Here is a 27,138-nt window from a genome sequence, read left to right as displayed (position 1 = left end):
GACAAAAATCCCCACAGACACACACACACTCACGTTTTCTCTTACCTCCAGCGATGTCCTCCTCCAGCAGTTGTATCTGCAGGTGGAAGATCTTCTCCTGGAGGTCGCACAGGGTGTGTTTCATTTTCTCCCTCCGTGTCACCATGTAGCACAGGTTACGCACCTGAAACACAAGCCAGCGTTGTTACAAATAACAGGTCAGAGACTTATTACGACGATTTAGCGCATATGGACGATTCTTATTATATGTAACTTATAACCTATATAACTGATTCATATTTTCCTCACTACGCTGAGGAAACCGCAGCGGACGTGAGAGTGCTGATACAGATATGTTTAGCTGTGTTGCTGTGGGGATCCAGTGTTTGACGGGTTGCTCATAGTGCAAATTATCACCAAATTCTGCAGCTCTACAGTCCTTTTTAGACCCTTTTAGTCCATTGTTTTGGTTCAGTGGAACATTCATTGTGTTTTTCTGTCTCAGTGTGCTCACCATGCCCATTTCTAAAGAGCCAAAACGGGCAACTGTCCATTACAACAATAGTCGAAACAACTTTCTAATGTAATAAAAGCTATTAGACGTGTGTTTTCTGCTACTTACTAGTGCTAAATATCAAATTACCAAAGCAACATACGAATTTTGGAAAACTTTAAAGGTTAAAAATATATAAATGCAACTTTATACAACATTCAGAGGTTCATGTGCATCCAGTAATGAGATGATAAGAGGTAACAGTCATAAGCAACTTCCTGTTTCCTGCCAGTAAACCGGGTACCAGACTCTTCTTCTTCCATTCACACCCCAGCTCCAGCTGTGCCCTCCTGCTCGTCCATGTTGCCAAATTACAATCATATGGTCCTATAAGCAGCATATGAGTGTATACGTGAGTGGATGGAGACTGTGAGAGTGTGCATGTTTATGTGAAGCACATGGCTGTTCAAAGAAGAGCTTCCAAGTGTGTGTGTGTTGCTATTTTGATTTGGCAACACATAAAAGAGAAAGCAAGAGCCAGAGAGAGGAAAGCAAGCAAAGAAGCTGAGAATGAGACAAACAGAGAGACAGAAATACATAAACAGAGAGAGAGAGAGAGAGAGAGACAGGTACAGAGGAAGACGAGTGGCAGCCGCAGTTGTTAAATGCTAACAAAATAATTTTCTGTCTGCTGTGCAACTAGCTTTCATAACTCTGAAGCTGGTGGGGCAGATGGAGAAAAGAGCCAAACTGGAGACTGAAAAGAGTCCAGATGCATTCGGAGGGAGAGGACGGACGTCATCACAGACTTAACCACAACCTGGTCAACTTTTACCTGCAAGTGACATCATTTATAAATTCAACAAAAATACAAACACGACCCTTTTGTTTATGCTCCCATTTTTCACAAATTGACTTTTGTTATGCACACAAAAGACTTATTTCTGTTGTGGTTGTGGCCTGAATCCTGCCACCAGACAAAGTGCCAAAGCACTTATCATTTATGTTTATCATTAGTCATACAGATCAGGATTATATAGATCCCCATATGTGCTGGTGCATGTTGGGTTCAAAACAAACCGCTACAGACACGGATATTCAGGATTCTCTTATTATTCAGGAAAAAATAACTCCTCGTCTCAATTTTGTTTTAATGCATAAAGTCTACCGTTACCTTTTCTGGAGCTGTGCAGATTTACAGTTTGCTTACAGTTTGGATGTTCCGCAGATAATGTCCAACATCACAGCAAAGTGAGTGCATGTGTGTGTGTGTGTGTGTGTGTGTGTGTGTGGGGTGGGGGGCAGAGAGAAACTAATTGGGTCCAAGCCAGAGTACTTGAATCCCAAACTAACAAGCCAGAAACTGGATCTCTGCCAACTGGATTTCTCTTACAACAATAAATCAGCAATCCTTCGTCTCTAGCCACAAGTGTGTGTGTGTGTGTGTGTGTGTGTGTGTGTGTGTGTGTGTGTGTGGAGTGTAGGAGGGCACAGATTCAGGTATTTAACAGGCACAACATATAGGAGAATACAGATATCAACACATCACACTGGTGGAAACACAACACAGAACAACATCACAGACTGGAACGAACTCTGTGTGTGTGTGTGTGTGTGTGTGTGTGTGTGTATCAGCAAGGGCGAGGGAAAGAAAGAAAACAAGTGCAGTCTAAGTTTGCAGAAGTGTAGAGAAGAAACAGAAGTTGTTTATTTGTTTATTTAAACAGTATGTATGTATGTGTGTGTGAGTGTGTGTGTGTGTGTGTGTGTGTGTGTGTGTGTGCATGTACACTGGCGGTCCGGCAGGCTGCCTGTTTATCTGTTGGTCTTGATGGATTCGTCAGCCTGGCCTATCTGACCCATTCCATCCCTGTTAGAGCGCTGCAGACAAAAATAGCTGTTCAACTGGGACACAATGTGCAGAGCCTGGCTTTGATTAGGACACACACTGTGTGTGCGCGTGTGTGGTTTTCAAAAACAACTGCCTCCGCTTGGACACATGACGGGTGGGGGGGGGGGAGTGGAGAGCAGGATGGGAGGCGAGGAGGAGGAGGAGGAGGATCAGTGATGAAAAAGGGAGAGGAGTTTGGAGTAAAATAAGTCAAGCTGAACTTCTCTGCTTTTGTGTTCACTTTTCTTCAGTTACTCCCACATTTCACTGACTACCTGATGTGCCCTTCACTTCCTGAGCTGTGGTGCTGAACGACAGACAGAAAACACGATGATGTCACAGTGAAGTTGACCTTCGACCTTTCAGATGTAAACTGTCAACACTTCATCATTTCATCCTATTAGACATTAAGTGTGACATTTTAGATGAATAATAATAATTTGGGCTTAAAACTTACCACACTGAAGTCACAGGTTGCTGACTTTTTGTCCAACAAATTCTTTTGGTTGTTTGGTTTCTTTTTCACGTTTTCACAGCTAAAAGAATTTACAGTATTTTTGTGTTTAGCATATGAAAAGTGTGCCAACATATCCATGTCTGAAGGATATTTTTGATATTCACATTATGTTTTTGAGTCATTAGACAAACATAAGGTAAATATCGTCAACCAGTTTCACACAATGTTACTTATTATACAGAAAATTCAGCAGAAAATAAATGTGGTGATTGATTTGTGTGTTTTTTTTGGGGGGGATTTCTACCATCTTCAAACCAGCTCTTTGTTATGAGACAAAGTGACCCAAATTTGTTTCTCCTTTGACACAAACAGCCTCTGACCTTTTCTCACTCTGTCTCCCCGGTCTGTTAGAATCACCTCCCCGTTTCCCTCTTATCACCTGTCTCTCCTTTATCATTTATTTCCTGGCACAATTTATCCCTTCATCCTCTGACCTGTTCTCAAACATATCATCCCAACAGTCTATCTGTATTTCTGTCAGGTCCTTCGCTGCTCTTTCGCCCGATCCGTCTTTGTCCTGTCTGAGTCTGTGATTCATGCATCTCTGAATCAGCTAACACAGCGCTTCTCCATATTCTCTGCTCCACTTACATATATCAAAAACCGCAGACACAAATGTTGAGAAGGTGTACTGTCTACACTGTGAAGACACAAGTGAGAGCAGAGTCTGACACTACTTGGTACCAAATGTGGTAAACTCTGGGTGGAAAAGTCAGCCAAGATCACAAAGTCACACAGATCTTTGACCAAAAAACATATCTGGAAGCCTCAGTTAGACACGTCTCAATGAAACCAAAGCATGTGATCACAAGATCACAAAATCTTAAAAAAACATGGCCTTTTTTATTTTCAGAGGTTTCATCTGAAAGCACAGAAGGGCTGCGATTAAGATGTTCTACGCACAGAACAAGTCAGGAAATGACAACGCAGACAATTCGCCCAATAATCCTGTGAAATTCAGCCACGCTGGCGACGAGTGACGAATGAGAAACGGCACAAATATAAAAAATGCCACCTTTTCTTCTTGACCTGTCAGGTGAAATGTTTGCTTGTTCATGACGATTTGCTGCAGCGTCTGGTCATGACAAAGTCAACACGAGATACTTGCAGTGACTGGACGCTCATTAATTTGGCCAGCGCAAATTAAACTCGGCAGGTAATTTGCGTCGCGGCAGGTGAGCCAAGGAGGTGATGTTAAACAGAGGTCGAGACAGAAGTAATAAAATAAAATCTGTAAAATTAATTCATCAATTTGAATAATAAAAAAAACCAAAAACACACACACAACAAAACCCCCCTGTTATCCAGGAAACAGCTGAGAGATGCACTGGTGCTTTTCTCCCTTTAAACATCCCTCTGCTGCTCCTCGTGCTGGTTCATCCATCCTCCCTCCTCCCTTAATCCCTCGACAACTGAACTCGCCTCCTTTCTATCTCATCCATCCATGACACGACAGGTTGGAGATAATCAGCATTACAAGTGTATTAACTGTGCTGAGCAAAGCCAATGCCTCTCATACCACAGAGCCCATCTCTGTCTCTCTCTCTGTCTGTCTCTCTCTGCCTGTCTCACCTTCACATTCTAAGTCTCTCTCATCCTTCCTCTCACTCTGCACTCATCGTGTCTCTCTGTCCTGACAATGAATGCACACACACACACATAAACAATCATATACACTCTATTCACTTGTTGACTGTTTGTCTCTTTTTCTCTCTCACACTCACACACACACAAACACACACACACACACACACACAGTGGTCAGCAGAGTGCTGGCTGTCATCAACCATTAATTACATCAACAGGTGTCTGGCAAGAGGGCATGATGTCCTTTGTGTGTGTGCGTGTGTGTGTGTGTGTGTGTGTGTGAGAGAGAGAGAGAGAGAGAGACAGACAGACAGACAGACAGTGCTACACAGAAATACAAATTGAGTCCTTTCCCGTCCAAATATCACACAAATTTTGCACACCACATTCCCAAAGGGTCAGCAAAGTAAATTATCTACTGAGGACAAACTGAAGGTATTTATTTTTATATAATTATTATATATATATTTTTTTATTGGCCAATACAATATAATACATTTGTGTTACCTTTTTCACTATAGTCAAGTTTTCTTTCTATTTCTGACATTTCCACAAAGCAACCTGAGTGAATTTGTGTATACACGTCAATCAGCTGCATTGTGTGTGTGTGTGTGTGTGTTTCAGTAAGACCCTGTGAGTCCATGTGTGTGTGCCACCTGGGGACGGGAAGGCAGGAGCTGCATCAGAACTAATTCCCAAACTGGTCTCTGAGATAGAGATAAACCCAGTGGGACCTAACAGGGAATGTGTATGTGTGTGTGTGTGTGTGTGTGTGTGTGTGTGTGTGTGTGTGTGTGTGTGTGTGTCTGTGACTAAAAATGGATTTCATGGAATTGACTTAAGTGATATGTGATGCACATGTGGTAAATTACCGTGAAGACGTGCTAACAGGAAGAGAAACAGCATCACGACGAGATGTAAAATCTGATACAAGGACGCTGCTGATTTTTTCAACAAAAGTGTAGAAACAAGGTAAGAAATAAAGGAGATAAAACTCTCTTTCTACCTTTGCTTCTCTAACTAACTTTTAGCTCAGATCTATATTGACCTGACCCTCTCAGCTCCCAGCATATTGACTACAAACCTGAGCTGCTTACTAATGAGCACCATCGACTGTTTGCTGGCCCTGGAATACACAAACACCACTGCCAGGAAGTAGCCAGCTAAAGATCGGGATTATCGACCGTTAATTGGACCAATATCACCCGAAACCTAATATGGAGAGCCTGGGTTAATTACTAACAAGACAATCCCAAGTGGAATAATTAAACTGGAGGGTGCACGTAAATGCAGACAGCTCGTTATAGGATGAGCGCTGCTGAGATCACAGGTTCGAACAATTAATCAATCTGTCACATGTTGCTCAAGTGCGTTTCGTCTGTGAGTCACACTGCTGGGATTATCGACTCATTCACACAAGCACGTCGCTGTTCACATCTGCATCAATGACTGTAAAAGCAACTGTAAAAAGTTTCGAATGATTCAGGCAAAGCAAATGCACTCTGTTGTTATTCACACCCCAATGAGCACTAATGCCAGACGTCGACACTGTTTTCAACACAAAGCTCAGAATCGTTTACTTTTGATTTGTTTTGGTGATGATTGTGTAAAGGGCGCATTACAGCCTCTGAGTGACTGGTGGAGGCCAAGCTCCTCAGATAACGACAGTGTGCAAAACAGCCTATCGATGCTGACCGATTGATTAGTCGACCTCTAAACAGCACAGCAACAAACATCATTTTCATCATAGTAAAACCCTGTAAACTTCAAGGCATTTAGAATTGTTTGATTTTGTGTCAAAGATTGTCCAAATCCCCTTGGGCTGATGCCGGTAATGAACTGAGGAGAACATTTCTAAAATGAAAAAAATATCTTGTAAATGTTTGTAAAGGTGCCTTTGAAGGTTCTCCTCCACAGTCCAAAACTAAAAAAAAAAAAAAAAAGACCTGATCTGCACTGTTAAAGAAAAAGGCCTGTGCAACACGTCATAAATCCTGTTCACGATGCCACAGGGACGGTTAGATAACTCCCCCACCTTGCATCCTCATCTGTCACAACAATACAAATTTATGAGGGAAAATAAAAACCGGACTGAGACGTAAATTTGGTGAATCTCACGCTGCTCTCTCAGAGCCGTCGTAGAAACGTGTTAAGAAACACACGACACCAGTGAAGTTCTAATCACAACACACAACACAGACATGTAAAGCTATTGATCCCGCACTGATCCCGTCGTATGATACAGACCTGTGGTGAAGAAGCAACTAATTACTAATCAGGAGTACTGATCAGACTCAGCAGCACTTCTTTATTGAAATGTATATGTAATGCTTTCAGAAGTTAAGCTTTCGGTTTGTTTGGGAGGAGCGACGTCCTCCAGTCTGCTGATAAAATACAGTCAGCACTAAAGGATTCATGTCAAATAAAGACTTGAAAATGCTTTTAATTTGGTAGGCAAGACTCGGCAAATGAGCTGCACCTCCTTTTATGAGACAGCTCATTTCTGTGTGTCAGAGGACTGATTTTAAAATACTACTCTTTGTTTATGAAGCAACAAACATCATCTGCTCCTGTGTCAAAGACCCTCTGGACTGGTTACTGATCTGAGGGTTAAAACACTTGTTTGGATCAGCCTGAAGATCAGCTCTCATTGTTTTCCTGCTCACACTCTTTTCAGTGTGGCCTCAGGCCGTATGTAAAGCTCTCTGAAATGTCTTTGTCTTTAAAAAGGTGCTGCACAAATAAACCAGAAGTCCCTGCAATGTAAACAGACTATATAAAATACTGTGGGCTGAAATAATAGCTGCTATAAAAGCAGATCTTGGCATCGGGAACACAAATACCCGTGTTGTGAATCGTCAAGACCTTCAGATAACATCAGCTACCTGGAGAATAAAGTAGCTCCGTGTGAATTTGTTACCTTCCCCCCGTAGTGCCCTTCAGAGAGCCCTAAAACAGTCGGTGACTCGATCGGAGCACAGAGCAATAACACTGCTCATGGTGGGGAACGTTGGCCGGCGTGCATTATCTCGGTTCTTTAACTACCGGTCACGACCCAAAATAGATCACGCAAGGCGAGTGAGTGGGAGCCCACAAGATAAGAGCAACAATATCTGGATTCAATAAGCCTGGATGTAAAGGTGATATTAAATTACTATCTCGAGTCCTGTGCACAGAAGGGCTTTATTATTTTGTTTTTTATTTGTTTTTTTGGTCAACCTCAATAGCTTTTGTGTTTTTATTCTACACTGTCTGGAAAGGATTGCTGTTATTATCCAGTTGCGCTTGTGTTTATATAAATCCTACCTCTGCTGCTGGAAATATGAAACACATCACTTCTTATGTGCCTGAAGAGCTGAAGTAAGGTAGACAAAATGTAGTATTTACTTTGATAATTTACAGTAATACCTCATTTTTCACAGCTTGAGGAAAGACCATAATGAAATTACAAATGATACAAACTGATTGCTGACATTCAGGAGCATCTTATGCCCCCAGACTTTCCAGCTGACCTTGAGAAAGTTAAAGGTTTCATCTAAGTGCAAATAATAAGCAGTACAGATTTTTTTGTTTTCCACAGCCTCTCAGTTTCCAAGGGAGGAGTTTCTCTTATCTGTACAACAAGAGCATTTCAGGTTTGGAACAGGATTTGGACAGCCTCACCTCATCTCGAGCATAAATGAAAAATATGGAAGTGCAAATGCAATTTTGAACCAACAGCTGCACTGTAAAATGTCAGACAAAACAACAGATTCAACAACTCAACAGCTGTTTGCAGCATTCACTAAGAGTGTGGGCACCTTGACAGTGATGCTTTGAGATCAGCGGAGATCTAAAATACATTGCATGTCTGTTAATTATGTTTCATCAGCACCAATCGGGACCACCAGGATTTTTTTTTTTGTTTGTTTTTTGACCTGAAGCTAAAAGGTGAGGATCATGGGCTGATTAAAGTTTAAAAACAGAAGATAGACAGCTCATGAACTGTAAGCGTGGTAAAACAGGCAGACATTCAGAAAGACAGATGACAGAATAAATCAAGAACAAATAGCAAACTGCTGAATTAAGGCCACAAGGTGGTATCAGATGACCTGCACGGGCGAACACTCAGGGGGTTAAGGGTCAGAGAGCAGAGATGACAGAAAATTAGTTAGTTCAAAACAGTCATTTGTCTTAATTATGCTAGAAAAGCGCAAACACTAAACTCCAAACTTGTTTGTTATTCACCATGACAGACTTTTTCGACAAAATAACAAATGGATTAGCCAGACTGCTTCAATCAGCAACAGAAGAATAACAGAAACCCTGGATGTATTTTACCAACCTTCTTGGCAAAGAGGATGAATAATAAAAATGATGAATAATGTGTTCAGACAGTGCGGCTGGGTTTGTTCACACCTCTGCTCCCATTCACACCTCAGCTGGAGCCTCTGCTGCTTTCCCCATCAGCAGCCTTGCTAACCTCCTCTCCTCTCAGTAAACTTCAGGCCTCGGAGGACAGCCAACCCTTACTTTCTAATCCCCTTCCATTCATCACGCCCAGGACCCACAACGACAACACTTCCTCAACCGTTCCAGCCTCCTCCCCATCACCTAAGATGCAACTGCTCGCCGACACAGTGTTCTGGATTACAGACTACCTGATCAGCCGGGCGCAGCACGTCAGAGTGGAAGGCTGTAGCTCTGAGGTCATGCTGAGTAACACAGGTGCTCCCTGAAGAACAGTCCTGGCACCATTCCTCTTCACCTTTTACACCTCGGACTTCTGCTACAACTCTGGTTCCTGCCACCTCCAGAGGTGCTCTGATGACTCGGATGCATCAGCAGAGACAAGAAGGAGGAGGAGGAGCACAGAGAACTGATAGAGAGCTTCACCATGTGGTGCAGCAACAACCACCTGAAGCTCAACATCAACAAGGAGAGGGTGGACTCATACAAATATCTTGGGTTGCAAATAAACAAAAAACTGGACTGGACAAACAACACTGATGCCCTCTACAGGAAGGGGCAGAGCAGGCTGTTCTTCCTGAGGAGACTCAGGTCATTCAGTGTTTGCAGTAGACTCCTGACTGTAATTAGACTTTTCAACAGCAGTGAAGACCACAGACTGGCATCACCAACACCAGACTGTCAGACACCCCTCACAGCTCCTTTCACTGTATGCTGCACTACTGCACTATCCACTTGAGGTTAGGATTGCACTTCCCTTGTACACATACAGTGTACATATATTTGTCTATAGTATTTAATACACTATAGCTTACTGCATGTATGTGTGTATATTTTGTTTCTGGTATTTGCTACACTATCCTGTACTTATTCTGCCCTGAGATGCTGCAATCCCTGAATTTCCCCTCTGGGGATCAATAAAGGATTAACTTATCTTAATACATGTCAGAGTCAAGCACTGAGGAGAAGACGACTAACGCTATATTAGCTAGGTGCAGGGGCCCATATCCCAGCTTTCAATAACAGACAAGTCTCTTTCGGTTCTGGGTATTTCTTTTAGGGTTCAGGCACAGATTTTTGGACTCGTGCAGACCTCTACCCTGCAGCAGGCACAGCCGTGACATGTAGCACCGAGGAGATGCATGTCATCCATGTGTAACCTGTAGTGTAGATATGGCAGCTACGTGAGTCGGGGATGGAGCTATGCTGTAAACTTTTCAAATACAACTATCAGAATCAAATCAAGCCCAAGATGACAGATAAAAGACACAGCAAAGTAAATTAATAAACACAAGGGGGGAAACAAAGAAAGTTCAGCGAGATCTTCAGCTTGTCAAAATTTCAAGACACATAGGAGTGAGAGAAGAGAGGGATTAAGGGCACATGAAATCGACAAGAGGGAGGAGGGGCAGAAAGATGGAAGGAGGAGGGAAGAAAGGACTAGAGGACTGAGAGGAAAAGAAGATGCAACAGAAGGGGCTAACAAAGGAAGTGGAGAAGGAAGGAAAGAGGAGAAAGTGGGTCAGACAGGCAGACAGACAGCGGAGGCTGCTGCAGCTGGATACGGAAGACTGAAGCCTTGTGAAACACTCCCTGATGTGCAGCACACACACATACATGCACGACAATCCGGCACACACACCAAAGTTGATCGTTTACACACACACACACACACACACACACACGGAGTACATGATTTATTAGCTCCTGCTAGTCAGTCACAGTGACAGTGTAGCCACGCCCATCTGGGATCCATGGCAACATCATTCTCCAATCAGAGCTTCTGGCTGTGAGTGTGTGTGTGTGTGTTTTTTCCTCACATGTATCTAAATAAAATTAAGGGTCTCACTCTCTGTTTTTCATATAACTTTATTTACGTTTAAGACTTTCTGTCACTTCTCACTGTTTTCTCTTTGTGCATGTTTTTATGTTTCAGCGTGTACACGCACATAAAGATTACATGAATGCACTCAGGAGCACACACATACTGTGTAAACACACACTGACATGACTGCTGGAGGAGTGTTTGGAGGGAGTCTGGAGTTGTGCCAAAGCAATAAACTCTAAATAAACCGCGTGACACCAACACTCCACTCCTTTTTCACCTTTCATTCCTCTGCAATCACACACTCCTCTTCTCTTTTTCCACTTGCACCATTCGTCTCCCGTACATTTGTACATCCATCTGTTCTGTTGGTCTCCTGGCCTAAGTCCTGTCTTTTTCCCTTCCCCTCCCGTCCTCAACTCCTCTGCCTTTCTCATGTCTTTTATCTCCCTCTCTCCAGGTTCCTCATGCAGAATCCATATAGAGGGAAGAAAATAGAGAGAGAACACCACACACACATACACAAGCTGTAATTAAAATGAAAGAAAGCACGTAAAGATGTCTAATAGCAACATGTAAAGATCAAATCCCGGTTATGAAAACCTTATTACTCCAAAGCCCTCGTCTCCATTGGATTGAGGTTTTATTGGACAAACTGTTTCATGTCAGCAAACAAAACAGGATTTGGGGAGGGATTAAATTGTCTCCAAAATCTCACTTGACAATGTATCCAGACAGCATGGATCGCCTGTCTTGCATGCAGCATGCATAAGCCTTGACAGGATTAAAGAAGAGACTGATCTGAGCTTTTGGAAATTTCTAGTCCTTCTTGTCACAGTTCCTTGAGGAATCCTGAGTACTGCACGACATAAATACAGTCCTCTACTGGTGGCCAGCAGCACTTTGCTCACAATTACTGCATGTTTCTTGTTTTCTTGGCATGGGTGTGAGTGTGTGTGTGTGAGTGTGTGTGTGTGTGTGTGTGTGTTATTACCAGTTCAGAAATCTGCTCAAGTGCTTTATGAGAGAAAAAGGCAGGAAATATTTTTACATTTCATTTACTGGACAATTTGTGTGTTGAACTGATTTATTTTTCTTTCAGAATGAGAAACCTGATGAAAGTTTCGAATGACGGTCCTTTTGTTTCTTCTTATCTTCTCATCATTCTGAAATGAAGTGAAATTATTTAATTCCAGGTCTGACTGGAAGCTTTCTTGTTCGTGTTAGCTGACTCGGTTATAGTGGAAGAATGTGCATTTGCTGTTCTCTGAGATTACTGTTATCAAGACATCTGAATATTACTTTTTGATTGACTGAGGAACACATACAGAGAAGCTTTATTTATTGTGGCAACGGCTACAATTTCTTTTAGATGGAGATTAGGTAAGTTCATGGGAAATGTGATCTTAACTCCAAAAAAAATACAAAAGAAGGGTTTTAGCCGATGACTTTGGGTTTTGGAAGCAGCATCAGGAAAAAGAAATAGTTGGATCAGTGCATCCTCACAGATGCCATGAAATGTGATCCTGAACATGTTGGCTCCTCAGCGACCTCATGCTGCACTGACCAAAAGGTCAAACCAGTTAGAGATGCGACATATCAAGATTTCACGATCAATGTAGTCAAAAATATGACGGCAAACAGCATCATCAGGATATTCAGCAAACCTTACTGAAAAACTATCAGAGCTGAATTCTGGTGAAGTTTGTTCACACCATCTATCTCAAACCATAATATGAGTCGGATGCACAGTTGACTGACTTTAAAAGCAGCTCTGTGACTGTAACATCTCATCGTGTTTTCATACATGTTCTGATTTCTTTCAGGTGTTAATGATTAAAATCTTAAGCAGGCTGTTTGTACATGCACACGGGACCTAAAGGAAGTTGTTCAAATAGCAGTAAGACAGACTTTACGGGCTGCCTCAGAGGATGGTGACATTTCGTCAATGGGTAATACTGGAAACGACACTAATGAACAGATGTGGTGGTTGCTCCCACCGTAGAAGATTCACACTATTTGGCAGGTAAGGTAGAGAGGTTCCTCTCCATCTACCTCTTCTCAGGAGGGGAAGTCAGCGAGGAAGTAATTCAGACTCAAATCACACTCAGCAGCAGGAGAAGGGCTTCACACAGCAAGGAGTAAAGCCTAATTGGCTATGTTTTATTGCCCAGCTAGCCAGGGGTAAGTGGAGGTCTGAAGAATGTGTTTGCAGATGCTACAGGGAGCTCAGCAGGGAAGCTTTATTCCATAATGGTTTGAGAGGCTGGCTGGGACAAAATTATAGCATCTGTGGACATTGGTGAAAACTGTGCTCAGAGCTTTAGAGTGAAACTCAGTTAGGGGAGTGATGGAGTCCTGGTGGTAACAGGGTGGGCCCCGCTGACTGTAATCTTCAAAACATCCCAATTAGTTTCAATTTATTGTACTGTGGATTTACATACTGAGGACAGGCTTCCCTGCTGAAGGAGAGCAGGGTGGGAACTGCATGCTGGCAGCTCATTTGGTGATCTCTGACCGTAAAAGCACAAAGGCAAATTAAACAGGTGATCGTTATAAAACCAACCTGCTCGCATCACTATGCATATTTGCTACCTCCTTGTGCCTCAGACCAACTCTGACCTCCTAAGACCAGTTTAAAACCCTCTTCACACCATCAACAAACCTCAAGTTGCTTCCTTTGAATCTCGGCTTTTTCAAAACCACATTCGCTAGCATGAACTGAAACTGTCGACGAATGGTGGAGGGGTTGTAAAGTGCTACCTTTGATGGAACTTAGTACTTTCTCAATGTACACATTTAAATTACGTATCGACATAATTTGCACTGAAATAGCATGTCTTCCTGGTCCAATTTTGCTTTACAAATAAATTTCTGATGACTGACCTTTTTAAGTCTGCTTTGTGATCATGTTCACCTAAAGAAATTGTCATTTCAATAATCATGCAGAAGATGTTTGTTCCATTGAATAATGGTTTCAGTACATCTTATTTGTTAACTTTTATTAAGTGAGGTGCCTTGCAGGTTAAAAAAAAAAAAATGCATAGTGCAAAGTGACACACATTTCATTTGCATGATTTTGAATGGCTCAAGCAATATTTTCTGACAATGTTCAACCCTGCAAATTACATTGTGCTCAATTTTGAGTGTCGTTATCTTATTTTTAGACTCGTCGATCTGTCTAAATTTAAATGTCATGTAAATTACTGGTTAGGAACTTCCCTACCCAGAAACTAAATTTCAGACTCCACTTCAGTGTTAATGTGCTGAACCAAAACTCAAGCAAGCATGTCACACACATCTGCTGTCACACTTAGGTTTTATAAGTCTGTGACGCATGAGAAAAACGCTGAACCAAACCCAAATGTCAAACAAGGCTGGCACTTTGCAACAAGTTTGGTAAGAGTTCACTGAGGTGCAACTCAGTGAGCAAATCAACTGTTTTGTACTGCAGGTGTGAACCAAAGATGTGAATTTATCACACATACTGCACGACAGCAAAGCAAAGAAACCACCTCCTGATTTCAGTTTTAGATTGATTTCTTTTGTTCCCCATCACTTGGTTTAACTTCAGCTATTGCTGAGTCACTTGGGGACCACTATCAGATTGTCTGGAGGGCGGGATGGTCAGATCCCACACTTTCATCTACATTAAAACACATAAATGAGAGCATGGTTGCACTGGAATAAAGTGCAAACAAGCCAAACTAGGCCACTGGAAACCACATGTCTTATTTTATGCTTCTATAGCAACTGAAAAAAGACTGAAACTAAAGATCTGCTCTGTTGCACAATGTGGGATCCTAATCTGTCAACCTCAGCCAACTGCAAAGAAATTCAGAGAGAAAAAAAGCTCTTAGTATAAATACCATAAACCATCTTATGAAAGCTTGCTTTAGCAGCCTTAAAGGACTTCATGTTCCAGCAAATAAACACCTGTCTCCAATAAATGCCTGGTCAGGAGACTGTTTACATTGCAGATCATAAAACTGCCCACAAAACCACTAAAATGTGCCTGAAGCAGCCACGATAACATCACTGAAAGTTTGTCGTCGATGTCGTTTAGGTTTGTAATATTTTAACCGGAGCACAGTATTTGTTTAACTGTAATAGTAAACAACGCATTTTTGCCTGTTGTGGAGAGAAGTTTGTTTATTGCATCTTAGTTTTGATGCGTAGGAAAAATATTACTTTGCTTTTGGTTATTATGAGATCTAATGTGGTTATTTGAGGTTGACTTCATGGCTGACACAAATGAAGTATTAGACTGTTATTAGACGCTTTACTGAAAACTACGACAGAAAATGCCAAATGGAAACAGATTCTGTGTCCAAATCTAATAAATTATGTTCCTTGTCTGTGCAACACTGAATGTACTTCTTGGAAATTGTGCTTTTACTACAAGCTTTGTGTGGGCGGTGGTTATCTTTGTGAACTGCGTAGAAGATAAAAATAAACATACTACCCCCCCCAACACACACACACACACACACACACACACACACACACACACACACACACACCAAGTGTAAAATAGCAGTAAAACTTGGATACATTAATCAATATGTCTAAATTTTTGAGACAAAGGTTTTTGCATTCCTTTGCTCCCAACGGCAGCTGTGTGGAGGGATGCACTACTAACAGCACAGAGAACTCTGAGGTAAGTTCTTATAAGCTGCCACAACCAAAAAAACTGAGATTTAAGAAGACAAACTATCCACAAAACCGGAGGCATCGGCTAAGCACTTTGATTAAATAATTCTGGCCAGATAAAGCTATAGAGACACAAGCTAACTAAGCTACGCAAGACCTGGTTTGCTGGGTTACATGATGATCTTAGCTGGTGATTCAATCAAAAAGTTACAAATATGGAAGTAATTCACCTCTCACCATTCAGTGGGATCATTTCCCCACGAAAAGAAGGGACACTGAGACAGGCGAACAATATTATCAAGCATGTCAATAATTGCTTGTTAAAATGGTTTCAGCTGTTGACAGACATTTTGTTTGCATTTCAGTCCTTGGTTGCATATTTTGGCACCGACTGTTTTCTCCAGTGGGTGTAGAGGCGAAACTCGCAGAGTTGATCTGCAGTGTACCAGCACTGAAACTTCTGCAAAATTTCCTTTCTGTTTCTCATCTGTCTGTGCGGTAAACAACACTTGAGTGGAAGACTAAAGGTTGCATGCATTCAACACTCTCTTGTAATAATTAATGGCGTTGTACTGTTGCTGTAAGGAACCTGCTCAGATAAGTAGCTGCTGTTGGTTCAGAAAATTTACAGGGTCTGTATTTGTCTTCTCTCTTTGTGGTTACCTGAAGCGTGGGGGCTGCCGAAATTTTACAGACAAGAGCTTGTGACCGTGTTTGCACATACAATCTCTGGCGGTTGGAGAAGCGGCTTGTGATCGGAGGGTCACCGGTTCGATTCCCCCACCGGACGGGCAGGAAAAATTTGGGTGTGGTGGAGTGATTAATGCGAAAAATGCCCCCCCTCCATTAGCCGGCTGATGTGCCCTTGAGCAAGGCACTGTAAAAATATATATACTGTCAATAAAGCTGATTCTTCTTCTTCCTCTTCATCACTACAGTTGTGGTGCCCTTGAGAAGGCGTTTAACCCCGAGCTGCTCGAGTGAGGCCACTTGCTGGCCAGCAGTGTCGTTCTGATCAGCCTTCAACTGTCGGTGTGTGTCGCTGCGTGAGTGTGAAGCAGAAAAAAAACCCCCAAAATACAGCAAAAAACAAATAAACAGAGATCCTGGCAGTCAAACAAATGCAGCGGCAGACTGATATCCAAGCTATTACTTGCCGACATTACAAGAGGCCAACATGCATACAGCCAAATGCGAATACTCTACATCATCAGCATCAATACACCTCACACGCTGAAGTCAAATTAGAAGCTAAAGCTCGAGGAAAAACAAGCGCAATTTCCCCTTAGACTTCCACACAGACACTGTGCAGCAGCTTTTAATTTTACACATACAGGATTTTAAAAAAGTTCTACAAAGCCCTATTTGAGTTGACTGCATTGACAGGCTCTCAGAAAATGTTATTAAATTGGACCTTAGAGGGCGGCGTTTATCATCGAGTACTGCGAAGTGAGATTTTACAGTTGAGTTGTGGCAGTGCGTCGGCTGGTGCGGTCTGAGAGACCCCACTGTAAAATATTAAAGGCCCAGGTCAACTGGGAGGCCCTCATATCGCTCTCATTACTTATTGACGCACCCCTATCAGTGTGTAGCTCAGCTAGTGAGCCTGGGGGAGTGTTTGTGTGTGTGTGTTTGTTGTGTGAGACAAAGCAGACAGTACACACCAGATGCATGCATTCACACCAGGCAGAAATAGACTCAAACGGTAACCTTAAATTCACAAGTGGATGCACACAGAGCAGTGTAGCAGTTACATACAGTAGTGTGTGTGTGTGTATGTGTCCAGTACATGGGTTATTATTAAGCCTGTGTGTGTTAAGGTTTTGTACAAGCTTATCTGTGTGTGCCAACATGTGCGGTCAATTTCATATGTATACATATTTGCTCAAGCGTGTTTTCATGCACGATTACTGTATAACACAATATCGGTGTCAAACATGTGTGTAGGCACAAGGATGTCTCATGCATTTATGTCTGAGGGCACATATGCTCAGTGTCAGGTGGTGTGTGTGTATGTGTGTGTGTGTGCATGTATGCTGTCATGCTGTTCCTATTGTTTTATCACAGTAATGCGAATTTAAGGTTTAACTTCCAGTGAATTATTTATCCCCAGAGCCGCCTCGGCACCTGCGCTGGCTAAGGGTCTGAAAACATATACTACACACACAAGCTTACATGTATGTATTCACTCACACACACACAAAGAGTGCAACATCACACTGATGTGCAGAATAATACAGGCGAAGCAGCCATAAATATTTATTCCTCTTCCTCCTCATATTTATTTCATCCAAAAGAGCTCCTATCAGACGGGCAGCGGGATGGTGAGGAGGTCCAGAGAGAGAGAAAGAGGGATGTAATAAAGAGAGAAATGGATAGAGATGAAGTAGGGAGAAAGAGAGGAGGAGGAAATACATTCGAATTATTTTACAGATGAAAATAAAGATGCATGTCAAAAGCAAGAGGATGAGATGAAATAGAAGAAAATGAGGCGGTAAGCATGATAAAAAATACATGAAACATGCAAGGGACTGAATGAAAGGAAGAAAATATTAACTCAAAGTTGTGTTGGTGGATATATGAAAAGAGCAAAGCTGATAAAGAGGAAATAGGATAAAGACAGTGACAAAAACTTAAGAGAAGAGGTGAAGTCTGAAGTGTTGTTGTTGCCACTATCATTCAGTATAAACAGCATCCTCTAAGGTGCACAGCTGAGGCTGGCGAAACTGTTGCTCGGACTGGAAAAGATCGGCCGTCGGGTTACAGCCATTTGTGTAAAATGTTACAGAAAAATCACTCTGACTTCACAAAGAAACGTAAAAACGGAGACAAAGTTCAGTAAACACGAGTTGAAGAAAACGTTTCATGTTGCTCATGTCCTTGAGAGTCCTGCACCGTTACAAACACACACAATGTATAAGAAAGTCACCATCAAATATTCGCAAAGAAATTACCATTAACATTTTTAGCATTAATTATACAACATGTCATGTTCGGCTGACAATATTACCACAAGTTTTCCTGGCAGATTTCTGGTTGTATAACTAACATACATAATAACCACAATACATGGATTTTCATCAAAGCTGGCATAATTATGTGTTTCTCATTTCTCCTCACACCCTGGAAGGCAGCTCAGTGACCTTGTGGCAGAGAATTATCAAAGGCTAGGGCCGAAGAAGCAGCTCCCTGTAAGCTTTGAAGCCTTCGGGCTGTGTTACACAGTCAGGCTTAGCATGCAGCATTTTAAACAGCAGTGGATCTCAACAGGCGGTTTCTAGCAGAGCGAATGAGGCTTGAGGCTACCTGAAGGTGTAAAGCCTCGTTCTCGCTTTCAGTTCATACAGAATGATGCAGCCGGATTCCTGAGCAGGACAAAGAAAGGAGCAAAGGAGCGTTTTCACATTTACAGGCAACGGATTTGAAAATTTTGCTTTATAAACCTTCTGAAACTCTGTAGTTTGACTCCAGCTTATAGTTTGGAGCTTTCACACCTTTAGCCATCAATTCACAGATGTGACCCTTGTGACCCCAAACTGCCAAACTGAAGACTAAAGGTGAATTTGTGCATGCTGTCAGTAGTCGAAGTTTTTTGCAGTATGTGATGTTTCCTTTTGTAGCTCTTACTCTATTCTTCCATCTTCTTCATTACTCTGATCTATCTTTGTGGCAATTCTAAGACAACAGCTCGCTCTTTTCTTCTTTTGTCCCTATGAATTGCTTTGGCACTACTTAAAGTCATAGCTATTGAGAGCCTCTGGCCCTATAGAGTGCAAACATGTCTTAGAAAGCATACTTTGTTCACAGGTCTTATGTAGCTGTGAAACACAAATATGGCTTTGCAAAAGTAGGTGTAGGTGTTGAAAAATTCTGTTAAAAATCTAATGCATTCATGGCACGGCAAAAAAACAAATAATAAAAAAAATAATATCACATTATGTTTTTCTAAAATACAAGGTCAACGTGGCTGCATTACGTGTGGGCACCTTTCATGACGGGGGAGCCATCAGTCTAACCAAAAGCATGTTTCAAGTTGTTTAAATTGCACTTTACCCCATGAGGATGTGATTTATCTATTAAAAGGCATAACAGTATCTCCCGACCTTGGTGGTTGCAGAAGCTTAATGATTTGTTAGCAAGAAAAGCTACAGTTATGAAAACACCTCCAACCTGTACTGACATCTTTCAACAACACAAAGCATTCCTGATGATTTCAACCCTAATTTGTTTGATTTAAAATGTGACAAAAAAAAAAACCCTCACATTATCAAATGAGCTGATAAAACCCCCGGGGTTAGTCCAGTTCAGTCGCAGCTGGTCTCATACGAATGAGCTCATACACACTGAGTGACGTGTCGTGTTTGATCATTACTGAAATGCATCCAAATCCCATCGATCAAAAATTTTTTGATGTCTGGAAAGTCTCCCTGGAGAATCCATCAGGAAGCACGAACACGAGCCAAAAAAAATAAATAAATAAAAAATCCTGCAGCAGAGAGCTCGTAAACTACAGCAAGAACCAGACTGCTTCCCTCAGGAGTCTAAGTTACTCTACCGGTCATTTTGGGAGGGAGCCAACCGTGATTTCCAGTTCCTCCCTAAATCTACAAATGAGACTTGGTTGGCTGGTAAAACACTTTATGTGGCTGTTGAATGTTGCAATGTAACAGTAATCGTTGCCGGTGGACAGAAAAGGCCCTTGTCTTGGATCTCTCTCAGTACCTTGAAGCATCTTGGAAACTGACAGCAGCCAAAGAAGAAGAAGAAGAAGAAAAAGAAGAAGCAGAAGAAGAAGGGATTGTGTGTAGTGAGCCAGTATTAGGTTTGGAGCAGAGCTGTGTGTGCAGAGCCAGGTTGATGTTGATCCAACAGGGTGGGGTCCGTCTGCTGCATGACTCGGCCCGTCTGGCCCGCAGCTTAGAAACCACCACCAACCCCCCCGCAGTCCTGTGTGTGTAAATGTGTAGGTGTAAGAGTGTGTGCATGCAAGGTATGCATGCCTCTGTCAGTGTGGATGTGGGGGATGAATTATTTTGAATGTGCGTGCATGTAAGTGGTAGTGAAGCACGTAAGTCGACATCATTGTGTGTATACCTATGTGTTAGAGCGAGAAAGAGAAAAACAGTGGTCTTACAACCGAGCAGACACAGCACCAGAGTGGGTGCGACACTCTTTCCATGTCTCTGTCCTCTCTCTGACCCTACCTAACGTTGCGTAACACTGGAGATGGTTTCATGCCAGATGAGAGGCTGGGTGGGTGTACGATGCACAGGAGTGATGGGGAAGGGCGGGGGGGTGCTGGAGCTTACATTTAAAAACAATTAGATGAATGTCATGACAATAAATTTACTGGGAAAAAAAATCTCTCACCACCTGCAACCCCCTGCCTCGTCTGTGTCTCTTTTCTTCAGCTGGACTGAATGTGCTGGCTATGAAAAGAGAAATGGTTTTGGGGAGAAGCTGCAGGTAGATGGAAAAGTCGTACACCGCACACATATATGCAGTGCTGCACACGCGAACAATCTTGCACGGCTGTACTTTTCAGTAGATGAATGACTTTTCCAAAGTCACTAGAGATCAGGTTAACATCGTAATGTTTGAGGTGTTCCACCAATTTCACACATCATATTTGGTTTACAAGTCATGATGGGTGCTACACAGCCAATGGAAACAGTTTTATAATGTCTTCTGTGGCTCCGGAGGAATTCTGTCAAGTCAGACAAATTATCTTGGACACAACAAATTTATGAGAGAAAGCCTGAGTAACAAAGTGCGGGCGCCCAGTTCGAAACGCTCTGACATTTACCAGGCAGGGATAAGATGTTATCGAGTTACATTACGGGAAGCATAAGATCCAGCGATTTTGGAGCTTGAACAATTTCAGGCTTTCAATCACGATCTGTCTGCTTCTACTGTTTCACCTTATTACCATTATCTTTCTCTTGTGAGTAACCTTCTGCAAGTGCAGTACGAAAACACTGTAGGTCACCTTTTTAGATTAAGGTGGAATACTTAACTTCAAGAGGTAAACCAACTGAATTTAATATTTTGATGATGTCAAGGGAGTTGTGTGTACACCATGATTATGAATGCATTGTTAAGCTCTTATGAAATGTCATAAAATCATCATTATTTTTGGTAAATATCTGCAGCCTGGTAAGTGCACTTTATGCAGAACCATAATTTTCACAAAATTAAAAAACTGTTTGTACTTGATGTAATAACAAAGACTGATTTCTCCATGAGAAAAGGCTGGGTTTGGATTTACTTGCATAAATAATGTTTCCCTTGGATAATTGTACTCAAAAGACATGACTTGAGTAAAGACATTTAAATCAGGAGAAAGGTTTTGTGGTTCCTTCATACTAGATTGTACTGTTGAAATAACACTAAAACAGAAAAAAAAATGGAGAAGTTGGAAGATTTTTTCATGGGCTATGTGGATTTTGGCATTTATGACTTGTGGATGAGTCAACACACGCCACAAAAACTGTAGGACATCAATAAATGTTGGCAGTCTGAGATAATAAAGACCCAAGCAAGCCTCATCTGCCAAATAACTTTTCTGTCTTTATCTTCTCCAGATTTGGAAAATTCTTCTGATTAATCTTCCCCTGCCTACATTTTTACTTGAATTGTGAATACAGCTCCTGGTCACCAACACACATATCTTCCCCTTACTCTTTACTTTGCCTCAGAACTTCCTCTCTTCTCTTTTCAAACAGAACGGAGCACCGAGGGTGGTTTGTGGAAAGAAAACAAACTGTGAAACTGTAACCTGCAGCCAAAGAAAACTAGTTGACGGCTTTCCTCCCCCTTGCCTCTGCGCAGGGTGTACCAACAGAATTTACCTGACAGATATCAGTCCTCAGCCACCTTGCTGCTTCCAAACCCGCAGCTAAAGGCTTGCAGTGCTGCCACTGCTGCCCTCTTTAGCATGACTGCTGAAAAAACTTCCCTCCAAATCCCCACGTTCTCAGTCTTGTCTTCTTCACTTTTCCCATGAAAACCCTTCTCATCACATTCAATTTCTCTTCTCCCACCCCCCTCCTTCACTCTCTGCTTGCGAGCGCCTTGAACTGAAAGAGGATATATAAAACATATGTTAGCTACTCACAATCAGAAAAAATTTCCCCTTGCTCTCTCGTTTCTTAAACGGACTGTTTCATAAGTGTACTGTTCTTTTCTGCTCCGAGGGCCTCCAGGGTGTGGGACTGCTGACCTGCTGGGCCGAGTGTGCTGCCAAGTCTTTACCGTGAGAGAGTGAAAGAGAGCAGAGGGCAGGGCACAGAACGGCACTGTGCCATCAGACACTTTGCCAGCCTTGGCTGGAGCACCGATGTACTGACGAGAGGGAAAAGACTAACTGCAATTGTTCGACTCAAGTAGTTATAGATGTGAAAACATACGAGAGGAAATGAGTAAGGAAAAGGGATTCTTTCACACCTGCTTTCCCTCCGTCAGTCCCAGCTCTCTCCTGTTCCAGGCCGACTCCTCCTCCTCCTCCTCCTCCTCTCTGGCAGAAACCTCTTTTCTCCCAGCTCAAGCTCTCTCCCTGCTCGCCTCAACTTCGACACACTTCACAGGCTAAATCCCTGGACCTTTCCTTCAGGACTTAACCTTTACTGAAACCAAGCCACTGAATGTAAACATATGCCATACAAACAAAAGTATTGGGACACTTCACCATTACAATACATTCTAAATACATATACATGAATATGGAGTCAGATGCCACTTTGAAGCTATAACAACTTCCACTCTTCTGCAACGCAAGATTTTGGAGTGTTTCTGTGGGAATTGTTGCCCATTCATCAAGTACAGCATTTGTGAGGTCAGACACTGATGTTGGACCAAAAGGCCTGGCTCACAATCTCCGTTCCAGTTCATCCCAAAGGTGTTGGATGGGGTTGAGGTCAGGGCTCTGTGTGGGCCAGTCAAGTTCTTCCACACCAAACTTATCCAGCCATGTCTTTATGGAGCTTTGCTTTGTGCACTGGGGCACAGTCATGCTGGAATAGAAAAGGAGCTTCCCCAAACTGCTGGCACAAAGTTGGAAGCATAGCATTGTCCAACATGTTTTGGTATGCTGAAGCATGAAGATTTCCCTTCACCATAAGTAAGGGGCTGAGCCAAACCCCTGTCTGAATACTTCTGTCTCAATAGTGTAGCACTTTCAGTCCTTATGTAGAGGATTCCAGTTAAAGTAATTTTGTGGGTATTTGGTGTGTATCTGTATTTAATAGTCAGACAAACGTTGGATATTTCTTTGAAACTGTCAATCACCATTTTCAGTACCCTACACAGAGGAATATAAATGCAATTTTTCCTGCAGACCCTTTTTATTTAACAAAATAAGTCAAAGTTTCCCAGTGTATCAGCATTTAATGTCTTAACACGACAATCTAAATGAACTGTTTGACACCAGGCTTCAGTTTGTGATACTCTACAGCTACAGCTATGACAGCAAACCTTTGCTAAATGCCACTGTCATATCAGAGGAATAGTTCAACACATCCAGCTGAAGTTAAATGAAAGTTATTCACTGCCTTGCTGAGAGATAGATAAGGCGACCGAAACCACTTTCATGTCTGTTAAGTGTGAAGCTGGAACCATGAGACCATTGCTTTAGCTTAGCCATAAAGACAAGCCACAGGGGGATGGCTAGCCGGCTGCTGTCCAAAGTTAATCTCTCTAATTAACACATTATATCTTGTTTTGTGGTTTAAGGGAACAGAACGTCAGCCATTTGAATAAGGTGCTTGAAGCCCATAGCTAACGAGTTTTTGGAGCGAACTCAATTATCAAAGTCTTTTTAAGATTTAGGTCTACACATCACTTATTTAAATGGCTGATTTAATATTGTTTTTCAGCATGAGGCAAGTCTGTCCCAGTGTGAACTGTGGTTCATTGGAGGTCAGGCTGTAGTGGTTTGTTAAATAGCATTAATGCAGCAGACCACCCCACCCGGAGGGGAAAAGAAAAAAACAAAAAAAACAAGAAGCAACATTTAGCAGCTACCTTAAAAACTTCCAATCTATCCAATCGCAGTGCCACACATTGCTTCGACATGTTGCATGCTGATTGGATGAGTGATGTGGGTGAAAGGGGAGGAGGATGGAGGGGGTTGGAGCGGCACTCAGGAGAGGAGTACAGAAATGGAGGAAGCTCACCAGTGCATTAGGGACAGCACGGTGCAATTCGTTCCATTGGCAGCACTTCAAAGAGGAAGAGGAGGGGGATAATCCACCCCAACATTAGCCCCCGGAATCTTTCACCACCACCACCACCACCACCACCACCAAAACACGCGAACACACGAACACACACGTACACACATTTATACACAAAAGCAGCAGGCTGAAGGGTTTGGTTGTAGGCTCTGATTGGGTTGGGGTCTAGGGATGACGGGATGGAAGGATGGAGGGGATTTTTCAATTTGCCAGCAAATCAGAGATGATTGGAATACTCTCTCATGCACAGATACACACACACACAAGCAAACACACACACACACACACACAAGCAAATACAATGCCATACACACAACACATACCCATCTCCAAGGAAAAGACCTCACGTTCAAACCCAGGGGGGTGGGGTGGTGGGAGGGGGGTGGCAGAACATTTGCACACAACACTGAATAAAGATAAAGTATAATAACATGGGTTAAAATACGGGTTGGCAATGAACGATAAGGCTTCTGTTTCTTACAGGTGATAAATCTGTTGTGTGTGTGAGAGAGAAACAGAAGCAGGTATCAGGAGACAAGGGAGCACAGGGGGAGGGAAACTGAAGGAGGAAGAAGAAGAGAAAGAGAGTTTGTGTTATATTGACAGCCACTAGCATCAGTAGCGGAGAGCTGTCAACATTTGTTTGGCCGATACTTGACCAATTGATGATCAATCCTCCTCGAGGGAGACCTGCCAGCAGCAAACACAATCCATCCTTTTCCCTCTGTCAGATGTTGGAGCGATATTAAGAAGGAACGCTGCTCGAAGCAGCAACAACAACTTGTGGTCGTGCCCGGAGAGCAGGCTGCCTCTGAACATGGTGAGCGTGTCGTCACACATTGACGACACACTCCTGTCTCCGTGCTTCAACTTCAACTGTAGCAGACTGAGAAAAGCACTCTTCTGAAAAGGCAGTAAGAACAGCCTATAGTGTTGACGCAGTGAAGATCATTCAGAACATCTTCACCACTTCGTCAACAAATTTGTGTGCCAAAAACACAACAAGAAATGTTTCCAGGGGACGCATTATTATTGTAATTATTATTAGAGATACTGGCTATACACCTGAAGTCTTTTCCAATACCCACACTTGCTATACTTGCCAGGAGTCGACTTCTCTGGTGAGTGCCAACCGTGGCTCAAGTGCCCATTAAGACTGCAAGTGTGTAGACATTTATCAGAGCGCACAGGGATAAACTTGATTAATTAGATTATAATATCACTCATGCTTGAGCTTTGTTGGTTTTACATCATTTTCACATAATGAACAAATAAGATCAATCATACAGTAATGCCACTACAATCAGATAACAGTGAAAACAAACACGCATTCGGGGCCTGGGAGAAGGAAAACAACTGATAAAACAATTCAAGTGAGTTTTCTAGAAGAATACACACGCCACTCTATAAGAGATATTGATTTTGTTAGGTAATATTGACGTGGCGATGTCATATACTTTAATTATCAGGTGCAAAGCCAGCTGTTCTGTGTCTTCTGTCAGATTTAAGCTTTTATTTTCTACAGACTGTCTTCAATTGTTTTAACTTTTATGGAAGAGATAAACAGAGCTAACCTTAGAGACTTGAAGTGGTACGGTCCACTTCTGCAACACGTACATCAATAATAGGTGGTCTGGAGGGAGAAGAGTTATGGAGTGCACAGACACACTGAGTGGTCAGGAGGTTAGCAAGGCCCGCAACAATCAATAAACCCTGACCACTGGAGACCACTGTGGTACGTCTACAGTTTCACGAGTCTATAGGAAACAAACACGTCTGGGGAGTCTTGTTTCAATCACATAAAATAAAAAGTATCGATTCACAACCTAATACACACTTAGTGTATATGCTTACTTCTTTCCTTTATTTTGTCCACCCCTCAGACAAAGTGGTGCACTGAACTTTCATTCTGGATTATGAGCCTGATTGGTCCCTTGTAAACCGTTAAAACCCACTTGCTAAGGAGTGAGTACCTGCTCTATAGGAAAGTTATTTGTCACTCCAATTTAAAGATAAGAGGTGACAAATTGTTGTCTAAAAGCCAAATTAACCCTGTAGGTCATTGGCTGAAGCGCACTGATCCATCGGTCTAATACCAGAAGCCCTCAAATCCACTCAACACGTATTACCAGCTGAGGCTAAACGAGAAAACCAATGCGTAACTAAAGTATACCCTCCAATTATTTCCCAGGTTTGTATATTTTTTCTTTAGTTTTTAACAGAGCAGCAGCTCATTTCAGTTGATATGCATCTACTTAATTGCCAAAAGGTTCTCCTACTGTGGGCCAAATTAAAATCAACCAAGCTGAACCAAACCAAGGCAAGCCAGCTGCACTGTATCGAATCACATGCCAAAGAAATAAAGGAAAAAAGTATTTAGGACACCAGATTATTTGGCTTATCTTACAGTCTGCTGAAAGAAAATACATTTAAACTGGTTGTTAAGGGGGTTTGTGGAGGGAAATGTTTTCAACACGCTCTCGTTTTTGGTAGATTTAGTATCAGAAAGTA

General features: G+C 42.3%; 1 protein-coding gene across 3 annotated transcripts in view; it reads right to left on the bottom strand.

Annotated features, from left to right (window-relative positions):
- The window catches only part of jade2 (jade family PHD finger 2), a 145,339-nt gene that overhangs the window by 25,644 nt on the left and 92,557 nt on the right, over positions 1–27,138 (bottom strand). For 2 of the 3 annotated variants that reach the window (XM_046410808.1, XM_046410809.1), the window contains exon 11: positions 46–163. In XM_046410808.1, the coding sequence (XP_046266764.1) occupies positions 46–163 (118 nt within the window). Of the gene's footprint in view, positions 1–33; positions 164–27,138 lie in introns of all 3 variants that reach the window. The other variant, XM_046410807.1, reaches the window with a different exon arrangement.

This window comes from Scatophagus argus, chromosome 14 (assembly GCF_020382885.2).
Source record: "Scatophagus argus isolate fScaArg1 chromosome 14, fScaArg1.pri, whole genome shotgun sequence".
In the NCBI taxonomy this organism is placed as follows: Eukaryota; Metazoa; Chordata; class Actinopteri; family Scatophagidae; genus Scatophagus; species Scatophagus argus.
Note: the sequence above shows the minus strand (reverse complement) of the source record. Positions and strands in the feature narration are given on the sequence as shown.